The sequence below is a fragment of the Bufo bufo genome, chromosome 11, assembly GCF_905171765.1.
Source record: "Bufo bufo chromosome 11, aBufBuf1.1, whole genome shotgun sequence".
Classification (NCBI taxonomy): domain Eukaryota; kingdom Metazoa; phylum Chordata; class Amphibia; order Anura; family Bufonidae; genus Bufo; species Bufo bufo.
Window position 1 is genome coordinate 75,925,042 of NC_053399.1, and position 18,866 is coordinate 75,943,907.

The following is an 18,866-nucleotide window of genomic DNA, read 5'->3' on the forward strand; positions in this document are numbered from 1 at the left end:
ATATACTACAAAAAGGAGCTTTAGGGATGAGAAAAAAAAAAAAAAAAAAAAAAAAAAAAAAAACACTACACGCTCCAGTCATTTTTCCAAGTCAAACTGCTGTAGAAAAATATGCCACAAAGTCGTCTAAATCATCTATTTCAGTGTTTCCCAACCAATGTGCCGCCAGCTGTTGCAAAACTACAACTCCCAGCATGCCCGCACAGCCTAAGGCTCTCCGGGCATGCTGGGAGTTGTAGTTTTGCAACAGCTGGAGGCACACTGGTTGGGAAACACTTACCCATTTGCACTTTTGGCAGGTGACTTACAAGTGTCCTTTATACCGGATCTGATCAACATCCACCATTATAAGATAGAACAAAGGTCAAAAGTAAAAGCAACCACCGTACAATGGGAAACGACAAGCAGTCCAGATTACTGCTCCTGCCCATACAGGAGACGTCCTCCGCTACAAGCCATGGTAATTACGTGAACCTTCAAAATCATCCCAGGCGGAAGATGATAAGGTCACCGACCTGAAACGGGGAAAAGTTACTCCCGGTCCATTAGCGCGTTCTGGACTGCGAAGAGGAGGACGTGCGATTGCACAAACTATCCCGATTTCCAGACAAAACACATTACCCTCTCAGCTTTTTTGCTAATGAACAGTTGAATGGGGATGTATCCTGGGACTAATGACAAGTGGCAGGGCTGGCAGGTGTTCCCGGGCACGAAGGGGGCCAAACTGTCTGTGCGAAACTGGAGGGTCCAGCAAGGTCTGAGCTACAGCCCAAAATCCATACAGTTTAGATAGAAAGAATATGAGAGACAGATGGATGGATATAAGATATAGATGGATATTGGATAGATATAGATAGGAGATCTATAGATACATCAATAGGATATGATAGAGGTGGGTAGATATGAGACAGATAGATATAAGATAAAGATGGATATTGGATAGATATAGATAGGAGATAGACAGATGACATAGATATGAGATCATAGATGACAGGTAGGAGCTGATATATCCATCATATCCTATTGATGTATCTGAGACATAGATAGAAGATGGTAGTTCTTCCCCAGCCTTACGTTTCGAGCAGTACTCTCCTCTCCACCCCTTCAGACACGTGATGCTGCCATCCGATTCGCAGACGTAGTGTCCAAAGCGGTCATCGCGGGGCTTGCACAGCCTGGAGCAGGTTTCCCCGTAGTAGTTCTCACTGCAGACCACCCTGTAGGAGTACTTCAGCTGAGTGCTTCTTCTGCCCACCTTGAGGTCACTGGACCACGCTTCGCCAACATTAAGCGGTTTCTGGATGACAAAGTCACTGACCAGCACTTCCCCTGGATTAGAACCTGTGGTTTGAGAGAGGAGACAAGATTTTTTGAAATTTTTTTTTAAAAAAAATAAAAAATCAGCAAAACCCATCATTTTTGTAAAAAAGACATGGGGTGAATAACACTTTAAGGAAGTATGCCAGCCTTACTTTACAGCGGAATTTTTACACTGACCCGTTTCACAACACTTATTTAACCCTTTACGTGAAACGTAAAATGGGGGTTCCTAAAATACAAAATAAAAAAAATTCCCCAAAAAACACGAACCAGTTATTTGGAAATTAATGAATATTTGGGTATTTTTTTTTAATTTATTTTATTTTGTAATTGTGTCTGCAAAATAGCTTTAAGAAACTTGGGTCTCCCCAAGGTGGGCCCTGAAGAAGGGTCTCAATGTGAGAATTGTTTTGTTGAAATATTCTCTTCCTCTATGTCAGCAAAACATCCAAAAGCCATTATTTCTTTTCCAAAGGGCGGAATTTGTAAAAGGTGTAAAATACAGGAAAAGGCAGTCAGGACAATTTGGCAGACTTCTGGTTTTCTCACCAAAGAGCGGACTTCTTTCCCACGCCAAAAATAAACTGGAGGAAGTGCAATTGTTTTGGAGATTAGGTACGTAAGGCCATGACAAAAAAAAAAAAAAAAAAAAAATCCAGCTCTCCGACAGCAGCTTGTTTTGAAAGTTGAAACAGGATTTTATGCTAAGGGCAAGGTTAACCAGCCAGAGTGAGGGATCGCCATATATTAGGACGATGGCGCCCTCTAGTGGTGATTCCACTAACTATTCTATTTACCTGTAGGTTTATGAAAGACTTCAATGATCAGAGAAAAGGTTTTCTAAAAAAAAGGGAGAGAAAAAAAAAAAAAGGAATAGATTAATCATCATGTGTATTATTGGTGTTGATGAAGAGTTAATGCAGTATACAGCCCATTTACCGGTAACTCTCCCGGGGCCACTTACCGGCCAGGTGAAGTTAAAGGGCAGCCTGATGTGATTGGAGAAGCCGTCCAGGAAGGCGCTGGACTCCAGCACCGGGGTGACCACGCTGCCGAAGGTGCAGGGCCCCGGGGACACCACGGTCTGGTAGTGCTTCAGGCAGATCTTGAAGAAGGTCCGGCAATTCGGCAGACACGACCCGCCGTCCGCCAACGTCCCGTTACTATTGACAAAGGCGTCGAGACGCAGCTGAAAGACCCCGGAGCAGGCGACCTTAGGGAGAAACACACGATCAGACCCCCCGCCACACACGGGCCAACCTAAGGAGGAGGAGAAGAAGCCCCCAATTACCTGCGGCAAACCCAGCAAGAGAAACGTCAAGCCCCAGCTCAGACTATGCTCCATCTTCTTCTTCACTACGCGGCTCAGTGCAGAAACAGTCCACACAAAGTCATGTATCCGCCGCCGCCGCTGACAGGTGCTATCCAGTCACACACACATGCCCTTCCCGCCAGTAAATCCAGCCGGTGCCCGCTGCCCAGTGCGCTGCGCCGGGAACTGAGGCTCCGCTCTCCCTCCGGCTACTTATATAGCGTCGGCTCTCTCCATCAGCGCTGGCCCCGCCCCCCGGTGTCGCGTGCACGGCGCCTTCTGCCTGACTGACCAGTGACCACCGCACTGATGGGGACGAGTGCTGCCTCCTCCTGTGTGAGGTACTTACCGCGGAGCACCTACAGTATGGAGCTGTGCTCCTGTCAGACATTTATCAAACTGGTGTAAAGGAAAACTGGCTCAGTTGCCCATAGCAACCAATCAGATTCCACCTTTCATTTTTGACAGCTCCGTTTAGAAAATGAAAGCTGGAATCTGATTGGTTGCTATGGGCAACTGAGCCAGTTCTACTTTGCACCAGTTTGATAAATCTCCCCCATAGTCTCAGGCTAGGGCCGCACCACCACATTTGTCGCAGGACGTTTTTTACAATGGTGGTCTGTGGCGTCGCGCTGCTACACAAGATGGGTTTTTGTGCGGCGGACGCGTCGCGGTGCAACACCATAGACTATCATAAAAAATGTGTGACATGAATATCGCGCGACGCACGTAGCGTTAGTTGTGCGCGTAGCCCTAGCCTTATTTTCAGGACAGTTAGGCCCCTTTCACGCGGACGCGACGGATTAGGTCAGGAATACGTTCAGCGAAACTCGGACCATTTTGCAAGCAAGTTCCCTCAGTTTTGTCTGCGATTGCGTTCAGTTTTTTCCGCGCGGGATAAAAAAAATGGAAGGTTTACAAACAACATCTCCTAGCAACCGTCAGTGAAAAACGCACTTGCTTCCGGATGCAATGCGTTATTCACGCGGCCCCATTCACTTCTATGGGGCCAGGGCTGCGTGAAAAATACGCAGAATATAAAACATGCTGCGTTCTTCAATGCAGAACTGATACGGGTGCGGACCCATAAATTTCTATGGGGCTGCAAAAAATGCGGACAGCACACCGTGTGCTGTCCGCATCCGTTGCACCGTGCCTCGGCCCCGCAAAAAATATAACATGTCCTATTCTTGTCCGCAATTTCGGACAAGAATAGGCATTTTCTATGATAGCCGCGGCATGTGCGGTCCGCAACGTGCGAATCCGCAATACACGGGCACCGTTCCATGGCCATTCCGCATCACGGATGTGGACCCATTCATTTCAATAGGTCCGCAAATCGGGAGATGCGGAACGGAACGCTACGGAACCACTACGGAGTGCTTTCTGGGGTTCCGTTCCGTGCTTCCGCACAACAGAAAGATAGAATTTGGGGCTCATTCACACGTGTGATGCCGGTTGCCATATTGCGGACCGCATTTGCGGGTCCGCAATACACAGGCACCGTTCCCGTGTGCATTCCGCATCACGGATGAGGACCCATTCACTTCAATGGGTCCGCAAATTCGGAGATGCAGAACGGAAGCACGGAACTGAACACTACGGAAGCACTACGGAGTGCTTCCTGACGTTGCGTTCCGTGCCTCCGCACCGCAAAAAGATAGAACATGCTCTATCTTTTTGCAGAACGGAGGGATCGCGGACCCATTCAAGTGAATAGGTCTGCAATCGCCATGCGCCTGCCCCACAGACGGTGCCCGTGCATTGCGGCCGCAATTTGCAGTCCACAGCACGGGCTTCACACGTTCTTGTGAACAAGCCCTTATTCTGAGCCAAAGCCATTAGTGAAGCCTACTCCGCGATCAGGTAGAATGGAAAGATTTCCACCTGTTCTGTGTTTTTGACCCGCACCTGGTTTTGGCTCACAGTAAGGCCTCGTGCACATGACCGTGGTTTGGGTCTGCATTTTTTTCACGGCTCGGATGTGGTCTTCTTGACTTCAATGGGGCCGCAAAAGATATGGACAGCACTCCGTGTGCTGTCCACATCCGTACCTCTGTTCCGCGGCACCGCAAAAAAAAAAAGAGAACATGTCCTATTCTTGCCCGTATAATGGACAAGGATAGGACTGGTCTATTGAGGGCCGGCCCTTGTGTTCCGCAAAATGCAGATTGCCCAGATCCATGTTTTGCAGATCCACAAATTTCCGACCGCAAAACACGGCACGGCCATGTGCATGAGCCCTTACTGATGGAAATAACTGAGGTGTGAACTTGGCCTTACAGAATCTCAACCAGCCTATGTGTCCATATGAAAAATGGTGAGATCATTTAAGGGGCCAGTTTATTATCATAGATGCATCGGGTGGCGGAGAAGACCTCTAGGCACAGAGGTAGGCCACCCATCTCAAAGTCGTCGCAGGGACCCCCATAATAAAGCATCTTGTTGTGCCCTGCTGCTATGTGAGCAGAACAGCTGATCACCCGGGGTGCAGGGTGTCGGACCCCCACCGATCACATAATGATGGACTATCCAGAGAAATAGGCCAGAACTTGGAAAGGGTTGGAAAGCCCCTTTAAGAAGAATAAGTAAACATTTTAACAGGTTTAGAATACATTTTCTGACTGTCCGTTCAAAATGTGCCAAATTTGTAAAAGTTCCCATTTTGGACTTTGGCCCAAAAAGTCTGATCGATGCAGGTCCCATCTCTGGGGCCAGCACCTATCTTGTAAACAGGGCCCCGTAGGCTTACTGCCGGGTATGCGCTGATGGCTGAGCATGCACGTCTTTCTCCATTTAGTTCTATTAGAGTTCCAAGGTCAGCCAAGCGACTGTACACCATTGGGAATGGAGAGAGCCACAAACGTGCGGCCACCGCTACGTACGCTGCAGCGGGCATACAAGGCACCGTTCTTGAGCTAGATGATGTGGTTCCCAGAGGTGGGACCCTAAGGCCCCTTTCACACGACCATGACTGATTAGGTCTGATTGCGTTCAGTGAAACTCACACTATTTTGCAAGCAAGTTCAGTCAGTTTTTTTCTGCGATTGCGTTCAGTTGTTCAGTTTTTAAAGCGTTTTTCAAACGCGTGATAAAAAACTGAAGGTTTACAAACAACATCTCCTAGCAACCATCAGTGAAACTTGTTTCCGGATACAATGCGTTTTTCACTGAAGCCCCATTCTCTTCTATAGGGCCAGGGCTGCGTGAAAAACGCTGACTATAGAACATGCTGCGTTTTTCACGCAGCGCAGAACTGAGGCGTGAAAAAAAAAAGCGCTCATGTACACAGACCCATTGAAATGAATGGGTCCGGATTCAGTGCGGGTGCTATGCGTTCACGTCACGCATTGCAGCGGCACGGGAAAACTTGCTCGTGTGAAAGGGGCCTAAAAGGAAGCTCAATATAGTGTAAAAATAATGTTTGTCTAAGTGTAGAGAAGCACGGAGCCGCAGGGATATAAAAATGGTGTACAGTAGAACTGGCTTAGTTGCCCATAGCAACCAATCAGATTCCACCTTTCATTTTCCAAAGGGCCTGTGAAAAATGAAAGGTGGAAGCTGATTAGTGTAAAGGAAACCTTGCCCATGGCAACCAATCAGCTTCCACCTTTCATTTTTCACAGGCCCTTTGGAAAATGAAAGGTGGAATCTGATTGGTTGCTATGGGCAACTAAGCCAGTTCTACTGTACACCATTTTTATATCCCTGCGGCTCCGTGCTTCTCTACACTTAGACAAACATTATTTTTACACTATATTGAGCTTCCTTTTAGGCCCCTTTCACACGAGCAAGTTTTCCCGTGCCGCTGCAATGCGTGACGTGAACGCATATTACCCGCACTGAATCCTGACCCATTTATTTTAATGGGTCTATGTACATGAGCGCTCTTTTTCACGCGTCAGTTCTGCGTTGTGTTAAAAAAGGCAGCATGTTCTATATTCTGCGTTTTTCACGCAGCCCTGGCCCCATAGAAGTGAATGGGGCTGCGTGAACAACGCATTGCATCCGCAAGCAAATGCGGATGCAATGCGTTTTTTTTCACTGATGGTTGCTATGAGATGTTGTTTGTAAACCTTCCGTTTTTTATCACGCGTGTGAAAAACGCATCAAAACGCATTGCACCCGCGTGGAAAAAAAACGGAACAACTGAACGCAATCGCAGTCAAAACTGACCGAACTTGCTTGCAAAATGGTGCGAATTTCGCAGAACGCACCCTGAACGCATCCAGAGCCAATCCATCACGCTCTCGTGAAAGAGGCCTATGGTAAAACATCTGAAAAAAATGTCACACAGAGCATGCTGTGATTTCTAAAAAATAAATGCCACGGGAGCAAAAAACTGAAAAAGCTGTGTTCGCAGGGTGTTTCGTACTTTCCTGTTGGCTAGCATGTAAAAATGTCAAACAACTCTTTGTTTAAAAAAATAAAAATACATGATGTGAAACTACCCTTATGCCTCATGCACGCGGCCGTTGTGCGGCCGTTCCGTGCATTGGGGACCGCAAATTGCATCGGCGGCCGGGATGGATCAAGACCCATTCAACTTGAATAGGTCTGTGATCTGTCCGCACCGCAAAAACATAGAACATGTTCTATTTTTTGGCGGTGCGGAGGCACGGACAGAAACACCACGGAAGCACTGTGAATGGGTCCACATCCGTGATGCGGGGAGCACACAGCCGGCCGGCCAACAGCTGTGTGCATGAGGCCTTATACTGGCACAAGATACGCCTGCCTTTGTAAATGAGGGCCATTGATTGCCATGTTGTATCCCAAGTGTCGGAAAAACATAAAAATATCTGAAATGTGCTTTAGGGTCCATTCACACGTCCGCATTATGGGTCTGCATCTGTTCTGCAATATTGTGGAACGTGTGTGGACCCATTTATTTTCAATGGGGCTGCAAGAAATGCGGACAGCACACTCTGTGCTGTCCGCATCCGCACTTCCGTTCTGTGGCCCCTCAAAAAAATAGAACATGTCCTATTCTTGTCCACAGCCACGGACAAGAAAAGGTATTTCTATTATAGTGCCGACCGTGTGCAGTCCGCAAAATGCGGAACGCACATGGCCAGTGTGTGTGTGTATTGCGGATCCGCAATTTACAGACCGCAAAACACTTGCGGATATGTGAATGGACCCTTAGGCCTCCTGCAAACAAACGACTAGGCCCAAAAGCTAGGGAGAAAAGGGTCACCTCCTAGCGATCCCTAAAAGCTTTCCCTAAACTTCTGTGCCCATGTGCATACCCTTAGGGTGGATATGCACATGTCCTCGTGTCTAAACCTAAACACCCATGGCAAACCCTACGCAGCAGGGAAAAGGCAACCTGCTTCTTCAAACCAGGAAGAAGCAAGCGTCTCCCTAGAGGCCTAGACAAAAACACATAAAGGCGAGGACTTATCTGGAGCAGACGATCCACCACAAATCAAGAGCTCCCAGGAAAGAACTATAACCCGCACAGGCTACTGGGGGGGGGGAAGGAGGGATAAATAGCCTGACTAACAATGAAACCCAGGACACCTGAGGGAAGGTGGATCCAGCTCAAACCCAAATCAAAACAAACCAAGAAGTCAGACATGTGCAGCCAGTCTGAGAGACCTCCACACATTCACAGGGCAAGGCGTGACACTGTCAGTGTCAGGTTATGCAGGGGCACCCCCCAACTGGTAACACCCATCTGGATCTTCATCACAACCTGCTGGTATTTTATTAAATAATTCTAGCAGGAATAATAAAAGAATGGCACAACACTGAGTCATAAGGACAGATGCTCCAGAATTGTTATTACATGGGGAATGCAAATAGTTACTAAAACCGACATGTCAGGACTGGTGAAAGGTCCTCTTTAATGCTGTAAGCGCACCCCTCACAAAGAGTCATCTACTGTCAGAGAAGAATCAGTTATTCATGAGACCCCAATCTCCCCAACCACCCACCCTAGGGAGAAAACTATGGATAGTGCTGTCCGTGGATGAGCAGGGAGAGGAGAACGTGTAAACAGCCTGGACTCTTCTTGGGCAGCCTGTGACTCTTCTCGATCCTGCACTGCCAGCATTAAAGGGGTTGTCTGGTTTCATAATAATAACCACCTATTCTGAGGATAGGTCATCAGCATCAGATAGATGGGGGTACAACCCTCCCCCCCCCCCCCCCACACACACACCCTGCCGATCCTGGGGATAGGTCATAGATATCATTAAACTGGACAGCCCCTTAAGGACTCATGCACACAAATGTATTTTCCGTTCCGTTTATTGACAGGTCCATATCCAGAACCATTCATTTCAAGGAGTTTTGCGGCCAAGGTCAGACATTGTTACAACGGATCCGCAAAAAAAAAAAAAATGGATGCAACACATACGTCACTTGGATGTCATCCTTTTTTTTTGCGAATCCGTGTTTTGCAGACTGTAAATAAACTGTAAAAACCGCTGTACACTAGCAGTTGAGTGGCAAAGCGTTGAATTCAGTGCATCTGTCAGTGAGAGCAAGGAAGTGACCGCTTCGCCTTTAAGTGTCCTTCTTTCGGAGGGACAGACCCTACTATTGACCCAAATGACTCTATATTCACACGCAGCAGGTTTGTTACAAAAAATATACCCCAAAATATTTCATGTATTTCTTTATTAAAACATTTACTGTGTTCTTTATATTTTTTATTTTATTTATTTTATACTATTATATATAGCTAAATGGTGCTCATTATATTATATATGAAATATATATAAACGCTCTATGTGCGGTAATCATTATATATATATATATATATAATTAATATCTATATATTACGTAGATATTATTTATATCTATATAATATATATATATATATATATAATTTATTTCTATATATTATATATATTATTTATATCTATATGTTATATATATATTATATATATAATTTATTTATAAATAGATAGATATAGATTTATATATATATATAGTTCGTTATACTGCGTACATTTCAGGCTGACATTACTCTGCCTGGACTTTGCAAGTGGTTATCAGTTTACATTAATAAGGCGGATACAGACAGGCTTCTGGTTTGGAGTGGCGTGTGCCAGTAAAAACTCCTGGCTGATTGCAATATGGACTTATTGTTGAGTCGCGTGTCTCTCATTAAATCCAGGCGCATAGAGCGCCTTTCATGTGCTTGTAAAAAAGGGGGGAGGGGAGGTAGTTTGGGCAGATAAAGCTTCAGCTGTATGGTAATGAGCCCTGGCTAGCTTACTATCTCTCCCATAGCTCATAAAGCACTAAAGCTATTGATTTACCTGGACCAAACAACAGCCTCTCTGTTACACGGAACCGCCTCTTGCTATTGCGAGAAACAATATTTTTTGTATTATTTTCTCCCAAGGTAACATTAGTTGTGTCTTTTTTTGTAATATCCAGATACAAGTACGTTTTACAGCAGGCTAAAAAAAACAGCCAATATAACGCTATAAATGATGAGGACTTTAGATGAAATCCTGCCGTTTTATTAATGGTGACCATTGCGAAGTAAGGCCAGGGCCACACGCCAGGTATGTAGCGGTAGACGGCCATGTTGTCACGTCTTAATGATGTTTTGTATGCGTGTGCAACCGTCAGATAGAGACCTAGCGTGCTGAGACAGCGTGGCATCATGAAGTGTGGCTTTGTCCTGTGCGGTGACAAAAACAGCGTTATCCGCGCCCCCCAGACTGCAGAATGTCACCTACCGATATGAATATGACAGATCTCAATGATCTCAGTGCATATGAATGTCAGTGCTGTAAACTAAAGGTGATTATTTGGGATTCTTCACAATACCGCAGCCAGGCCGATTCTAGTATCGACTAAGCACTGTATGGCGGTACTTACCGAGGTGTGTTATATACTGTTTATCATTCAGCACTATTATTTCAACTTTTTAATTCATATAATTTTTTATGAACTTGGTGTATTCAAGGGGATGATGAGAAGAGTAGTAAATACCCATACTGCGGAAAAGTTTATATGGGGCCATAACTGGATATGTCATGTTATTGTACGGGAAACTATTTTCACTGCATCAAATTTAACAAAATTGATGGGATGTAAGTAGTGTTGAGTAGTGTTGGCCATTATTGATTCCGCTACCACGGACCACAACGGAATTCGGAATCCATATCGGGATTCTTCGCTAACCGGAAGCCGAACTTTAGATGCCGAACTTAAAACAGAAGTTCGGTCAACACTAGATGTAAGGATTGTCTGTAAGTAGGGATGAGCGAACTTGTGTTTCATGTTCGGCATACAAGGTTCGGGTTATCTAAGAACTCTGTTATGGATTCCGCTACCACGGACCATAGCTTATGATCCGTGGTAGCGGAATCCTTGACATGATTCTTAGATACGCCGAATCTAAAAAAAAAAAAGTTCGCTCATCCCTATCTGTAAGGAAATACTATGGTCACCATCCTGAACGAAAACCAGCAAACTCAGAAACTGCAACCAGTCTTACTTAAAGGGGTATTCTGGTTGTTTTAAGTTATCCGCTATTCTCAGGGCTGGCCTTTTAGGGCATTTGAGGGGGGCTGCAGATGGTACGGGGCCCCCGTTTTCATGGTCGGTGGGGGTCTGAGCAGTAGGACCCCCACCGATCTAATAGTTGTCTCCTATTCTGTGGATAGGGGATAACATGAAACAACTGGAATACCCCTTTAAAGGGGTTGTCCGCCTTTTACTATTGATGGCCTATCCTCAGGATCTGTTATCAATATCAGATCGGCTGGGGTCCGACTCCAAGCACCCCCTCCGATCAGCTGTTTGAAGAGAAGGCAGCGCTCATATGAGCACTGCCTTCTCTGCTCTGTTTACCTGCTCGACACAGCAAGTGCAGTGGTGAGCAGGTGTAATTACAAGTATGGCGTCTGTTCTATGGGACAGCTACTTCCAATACATAGAAATGAATGGGACGCCATACTTGTAGTTACACTGCTCACCACTGCAATTTCTGTGGCGAGGAGATAAACAGAGCAGAGAAGGCAGTGCTCATATGAGCGCTGCCTTCTCTTCAAACAGCTGATCGGCAGGGGTGTCAGGTGCCGGCCTATCCTGGGAATAGGTTATCAGTAGTAAAAAGCGGACAACCCCTTGGACCACTGTGGTTGGAACTGATGCCAGAAATAGTGTACATGCTGTACATACACTTTACTATTGATTAATACCAAATTTGTTTAAACAAAGGAACTGCTTGATAAGGCTAGGTTCACAACTGTGGTGGAGTTTTCGACAGGAGTCTCCATAACAGTTTCCAGCAGAGGCTGACATATGCTGGAACAGAAAAACGTAATTTGACGCATATGTGGACCCAGCCTGTGTTTCTGTGATTTAGTACAAGCCTATCTGTGTCCACCAGCACCACGGAGAGCCTGCAGGGCGATCTTTGCTGTAGTCACTTATCTGTATGTTCTCTGGAAGCTCATCTGAATAATTCCTGTGACAGAAATTGCTTTACAGTAGGTTATGCCGTGAGTTGTAGTTTTCCAACACCTTGAGAGATACAGACTATGGAAAAAGAAAATAATGCCGTTGGTAAACCTTACATATGGGGGTGATGATGGAATTCGTATACTCACCCTACATTGTTCTGCTTGGGTTGTAAATGCACCCAAACCCCGGTCAGAAAATAGAAAACTGTAAGTATGATATTATCTAAAAACTGGCTGTATAGATTTAGGATTTAGCACTATTGTTCACAACCCTCAGTATTATACTGCGTGTATTCTGCTTTTCAATTAGGCATTGTGTTGTCCATCTGTCAGTCATAATCCAGGGTCTGAGAAAGCATCAGCAGATGCAAAGTTGACTGTTGTAAATGTATAAAATCTTTTATTGCAGTAAAATGCAAACATATAAGATGCCTTCCCCGTCTCCTGCCTTCTATCCTGTCTGTAACTGTAACACAGATGATCAACCTCACTGAGAGACCAGATTACAGCTGCAACTCCTAGATGTCATGAAGCAAGAGGAGACAGCTTCTGCACATGCAGAGACATACACAGAGGCCGATATCTTGGTTGGATTATAGGGAGGGGACCTAAGAGAATTGGCCCGACCAGAGATAGAATATCTTTGGACACAATTCTGTGTACCTTTACATGGTTTTGCTACTGTACAAATTGCACCCAAAAGGAGGGGGAGGTGGTGATGGTGAGTTCACTAAAAGAGTACAAGAGGGGCCTGGATGTATTTCTGGAGTGTAATAATATTAAAGGTTATAGTTACTAGAGAGGGAGTTATTCTGATTGCCCGATTGGAGTTGGGAAGGATTTTTACCGCACAGTTTTTTTTTTTTTGCATTCCTCTGGATCAACTTGCTGGATAAGAGGCCAAACTGGATGGACAGATGTCTTTTTTCGGCCTTATAAACTACACTGCTCAAAAAAATAAAGGGAACACTTAAACAACACAATGTAACTCCAAGTCAATCACACTTCTGTGAAATCAAACTGTCCACTTAGGAAGCAACACTGAGTGACAATCAATTTCACATGCTGTTGTGCAAATGGGATAGACAACAGGTGGAAATTATAGGCAATTAGCAAGACACCAACAATAAAGGAGTGGTTCTGCAGGTGGTGACCACAGACCACTTCTCAGTTCCTATGCTTCCTGGCTGATGTTTTGGTCACTTTTGAATGCTGGCGGTGCTTTCACTCTAGTGGTAGCATGAGACAGAGTCTACAACCCACACAAGTGGCTCAGGTAGTGCAGCTTATCCAGGATGGCACATCAATGCGAGCTGTGGCAAGAAGGTTTGCTGTGTCTGTCAGCATAGTGTCCAGAGCATGGAGGCGCTACCAGGAGACAGGCCAGTACATCAGGAGACATGGAGGAGGCCGTAGGAGGGCAACAACCCAGCAGCAGGACCGCTACCTCCGCCTTTGTGCAAGGAGGAACAGTAGGAGCACTGCCAGAGCCCTGCAAAATAATCTCCAGCAGGCCACAAATGTGCATGTGTCTGCTCAAACGGTCAGAAACAGACTCCATGAGGGTGATATGAGGGCCCGACGTCCACAGGTGGGGGTTGTGCTTACAGTCCAACACCGTGCAGCACGTTTGGCATTTGCCAGAGAACACCAAGATTGGCAAATTCGCCACTGGCGCCCTGTGCTCTTCACAGATGAAAGCAGGTTCACACTGAGCACATGTGACAGACGTGACAGAGTCTGGAGACGCCGTGGAGAACGTTCTGCTGCCTGCAACATCCTCCAGCATGACCGGTTTGGCATTGGGTCAGTAATGGTGTGGGGTGGCATTTCTTTGGAGGGCCGCACAGCCCTCCATGTGCTCGCCAGAGGTAGCCTGACTGCCATTAGGTACCGAGATGAGATCCTCAGACCCCTTGTGAGACCATATGCTGGTGCGGTTGGCCCTGGGTTCCTCCTAATGCAAGACAATGCTAGACCTCATGTGGCTGGAGTGTGTCAGCAGTTCCTGCAAGATGAAGGTATTGATGCTATGGACTGGTCCGCCCATTCCCCAGACCTGAATCCAATTGAGCACATCTGGGACATCATGTCTCGCTCTTTCCACCAACATCACGTTGCACCACAGACTGTCCAGGAGTTGGCAGATGCTTTAGTCCAGGTCTGGGAGGAGATCCCCCAGGAGACCATCCGCCACCTCATCAGGAGCATGCACAGGCGTTGTAGGGAGGTCATACAGGCACGTGGAGGCCACACACACTACTGAGCCTCATTTTGACTCGTTTTAAGGACATCACATCAAAGTTGGATCAGCCTGTAGTGTGTTTTTCCACTTTAATTTTTAGTGTGACTCCAAATCCAGACCTCCATGGGTTGAAAAATTTGATTTCCATTTTTTAATTTTTGTGTGATTTTGTTGTCAGCACATTCAACTATGTAAAGAACAAAGTATTTCAGAAGAATATTTAATTAATTCAGATCTAGGATGTGTTATTTTTGTGTTCCCTTTATTTTTTTGAGCAGTGTATGTTACTAAAATGAGGTGGATGTTTCACAAAATCACTAGAAAAAAAGAATATGGGGAGTCACTGTGGGTAGAAATAGATTGAGGAAAAAAACAATAATAAAATACTGATAGGGGTTTGTTATAAGCCTCTAATATAACAGAGTTAATAGAAAATCTACTACTAAGGGAAATAGATGAGGTGGCAAATTATACTGAGGTCATTATTATGGAGGACTTCAACTACCCAGATATGGACTAGGAAACTGAAACCTGTACATCTCATAAAGGAAACAGGTTCTAGTCAATGAATTACCTTTCCCAACAGGACCCGACTAAAGGGACAGCCATACTGGACTTAGTGCTAACCAATAGACCTCACAGAACAACAGATGTGCAGGTTAGGGGACACCTGGGAAATAGTGACCATAATATAATAAACATCCAATTGTCAATCAAAAGTTTTTTTGGGGGGGAAGCAAAAAAAAAGCAGAACTTCCGGAAAGCAAAATGTTATCAGTTTAGAGAGGCCATTAGCCTCACTAACTGGGACAATGTCCTCAAAAATAAAAATACAGACAGAAAATTGGATATTTCTAAAGGCATCGTAAACTCTCAATGTCAGAGGTACTATTTCCCTTAGTAGTAGATTTTCTATTAACTCTGTTATATTAGGGGCTTATAACAAACCCCTATCAGTATTTTATTGTTTTTTTCCTCAATCTATTTCTACCCACAGTGACTCCCCATCTTTTTTTCTAGTGATTTTGTGAAACATCCACCTCATTTTAGTAACATAGTTTATAAGGCCGAAAAAAGACATCTGTCCATCCAGTTCGGCCTGTTATCCAGCAAGTTGATCCAGAGGAAGGCAAAAAAAAACTCCCATACCTTATGGGAATAACAGGGTTAAGGACATAAAAAATGTGCATAAATAGAAAACTCCCCATTAAATGTGGCCTGTCTGACCCAGAAAGAAGTGCAGCGGCATCTTAAAAAAATGAAAATAGACAAATCACTGGGTCCAGGTGGCATACATCCCTATATCCTAAGATAATTAAGTAACCCTTATTTCTATTACTTAAGGACTCTATATTGACAGGGCTTGTTCCACAGGATTGGTGCTCAACAAATGTGGTGCCAATATTCTAAGAGGTCAAAAACAGAGCCCGGAAACTATAGATCGGTAAGTCTATCATATGTCGTGGGTAAACTGAAGGTTTTCTAAGAGATTTTGATTGAGATACTCCAGGATATCAAGTGTATAACGCTGTATTAGCAAGGGTTTATCAGTGATCGGTCCTGTTAAACTAATCTTATCAGTTCTACTCCAGATCTTCAAGCAAGATGGCAGCAGCAGGCCCATCGCGAACAAATGGATCAGGTAAGTATGATTTTTTTTTATATATTTTTTTTTACACTGTGTTATGTATATCAGATGCTGCAATCATGTATTGCACGCACTACTTACAAAGAAATACGCTTTGTGACAAAGTAATTCTTCATAAAGTGATTTTGTTTGGTAAAATATAGGTGGATGATAAATGTTCCCCTGTATGCTGTGTGTACTGTGTTTTTAAATGATCAGTGTATATAGTGTGTCTGTAGGGTCTGTGTGTGAGAGATTTCCCAGAAACTGAATTCTCTCTGAAGTCAGAAATAATTTTGATGTATGACATCTTGGATCCAAACTAATTTTAGGGTCTAAATATATTTTGAGGTCTGTTGAAGGGGTCTAAATTAATTCTGGTAGCAAAACTCCCAGAGGATAATGACCTATTTGTGATCTACTGTTGCTATTAATGAAAATGGGAGGGAAGGGATGCAAATGAGCTCTTAACAAGCTCTGCCTCTGATGCCACCAGATGTAAGGCAGCTATCCTATAAGTCAATGTTCAGCTCTTAAAATAAGCCTTGAGACATGACTTGGATATTAAATAAGCCAGCACCTCATCTGCAGACAGCTGTTTCGGGGTGATTGCCCCTCATCAGTGCAGAGCAGAGAGTACTGGCTTAATGAAAATGTAATAGTGTAATGTAAGTGTAATACAAATGTTCCTTGCCGGCACTAGATAGTTAACATCCAGTGTCGTAGATTTATGGCATCCGGAGGGAGTCACCTCGATAGCTGAGCCCATACCATCTGTAGTGGGTGTCAGCTGTAACATACAGCAATTAAGATCCTTTTTCTTAACCCCTCACATGCTGCAGCCAATAGTGACCAATGGATAACAGGATGCCAGTTTTTATTTACGCATCATAATACAGAATTATTGTCGGAACATACAGGAGATCAGGCAAAAAAAGTGTTAAAAAAGTGATGTTAAAAATATTTAAAATGAAGAAAACTAGCAAGTTGATAAAAATGTATATACAAACGACACATACTGCAATTGGTATTGCTGGTACTGTAACAACTGTGCAAAAGTAGTAAAACATTTAAAAAACTATATAAGGCTACTTTCACATATGCATTTTGCATTCCGGTTTTGAGATCTGGCAGAGGTTCTCATAACCTGGGCAAAACACTACCGTTTTGTCCCCATTCATTATCAATGGGGACAAAACGGAACAAACCAGATCAGTATGCATTCCATTCTGGTTTGTTCAATTTTTCTGTACTGGACTCAATCGCTGCAAGCTGCGGTTTTGTGTCTGGTGTGCGAAACTGAACTAGGTGGAGTTCATGAGGAGACATGAAGTACAGGGAGGGGGTGGGGATGTGACTAATAAACAGCAGCACTTGTATGCAGTCTCCATTGCCACAGCCTGTCTTGTCCATCCTCTCTGTACTTCATGTCTCCTCATGAGTAGTGTTGATCACGAAAATTCGAATTGCGAAATTTTAAAAAAGTTGAAAAAATAGTTTTCCCCCTAAAAAATTAAAAGTTTCAAGTAAAAATAAACAAAAACATTTTCCCCAAATAAAGTAAAAGAAAATTGGTAAAAAATAGGGGGGGGGGGGGGGGGGAAGGATACATATTAGGTATCGCCGCGTCTGTATCGACCCTATAAACATATCACATGACCTAACCCCTCAGACAATTTTTGTCACCTTACATTACAAAAAGTACAACAGCAAGCGATCAAAAAGGCGTTTGCCCACCAAAATAGTACCAATCTAACTGTCACCTCATCCCGCAACAAATGAGCCCCTACCTGAGACAATCGCCCAAAAAATTTAAAAAACTATGGCTCAGAATATGGAGACACTAAAACATTATTTTTTTTTATTTTAAAAAAGCTTTTATTGTGTAAAACTTACATAAAAAAAAAGTATACATATTTGGTATCGCCGCGTTCGTATCGACCGGCTCTATAAAAATATCACATGACCTAACCTCTCAGATGAACACCGTAAAAAAAATTCACACGCACCCCAAAATAGTGCCAATAAAACCGTCATCTTATCCCGCAAAAATCATACCCTACCCAAGGTAATCGCCCAAAAACTGAAAAAAATATGGCTCTCAGACTTTGGAAACACCAAAACATTATTTTTTTTGCTTCAAAAATGAAATCATTGTGTGAAACTTACATAAATAAAAAAAAGTATACATATTAGGTATCGCCGCATCCGTGACAACCTGGTCTATAAAAATATCACATGATCTAACCTGTCAGATGAATGTTGTAAATAACAAAAAATAAAAACAGCTATTTCTTGTTATCTTGCCTCACAAAAAGTGTAATATAGAGCAACGAAAAATCGTATGTGCCCAAAAATAATACCAACAATACTGCCACCCTATCCTGTAGTTTCTAAAATGGGGCCACTTTTTTGGAGTTTCTACTCTAGGGGTGCATCAGGGGGGCTTCAAATGGGACATGGTGTCAAAAAACCAGTCCAGCAAAATCTGCCTTCGAAAAACCGTATGGCATTCCTTTCCTTCTGCGCCCTGCCATGTGCCCGTACAGCTGTTTACGACCACATATGGGGTTTTTCTGTAAACTACAGAATCAGGGCCATAAATATTGAGTTTTGTTTGGCTGTTAACCCTTGCTTTGTTACTGGTAAAAATGGATTAAAATGGAAAATTTGCCAAAAAATTGGAATTCTGAAATTGTATCTCTATTTTCCATTAATTCTTGTGGAACACCTAAAGGGTTAACAAAGTTTGTAAAATCAGTTTTGAATACCTTGGGGTGTAGTTTATAGAATGGGGTCATTTTTGGGTGGTTTCTATTATGTAAGCCTCGCAAAGTGACTTCAGACCTGAACTGGTCCCTAAAAATTGGGTTTTTGAAAATTTCAGAAAAATTTCAAGATTTGCTTCTAAACTTCTAAGCC

General features: G+C 44.0%; 1 protein-coding gene across 2 annotated transcripts in view; it reads right to left on the reverse strand.

Moving 5' to 3' along the window:
- The window catches only part of DLL4 (delta like canonical Notch ligand 4), a 32,769-nt gene extending 15,391 nt beyond the window's left edge, over positions 1-17,378 (reverse strand). Inside the window, exons 1-4 of one of the 2 annotated variants that reach the window (XM_040411699.1) lie at positions 2,612-2,803; positions 2,285-2,533; positions 2,118-2,160; positions 1,075-1,341 (exon numbers count right to left, since the gene is read on the reverse strand). In XM_040411699.1, coding sequence (XP_040267633.1) covers positions 1,075-1,341; positions 2,118-2,160; positions 2,285-2,533; positions 2,612-2,665 — 613 coding nt within the window. In that variant the 5' untranslated portion in view covers positions 2,666-2,803. Of the gene's footprint in view, positions 1-1,074; positions 1,342-2,117; positions 2,161-2,284; positions 2,534-2,611; positions 2,804-7,559; positions 7,566-17,249 lie in introns of those variants that run through there. The other variant, XM_040411700.1, reaches the window with a different exon arrangement.
- Positions 17,379-18,866: the final 1,488 nt, after the last annotated feature.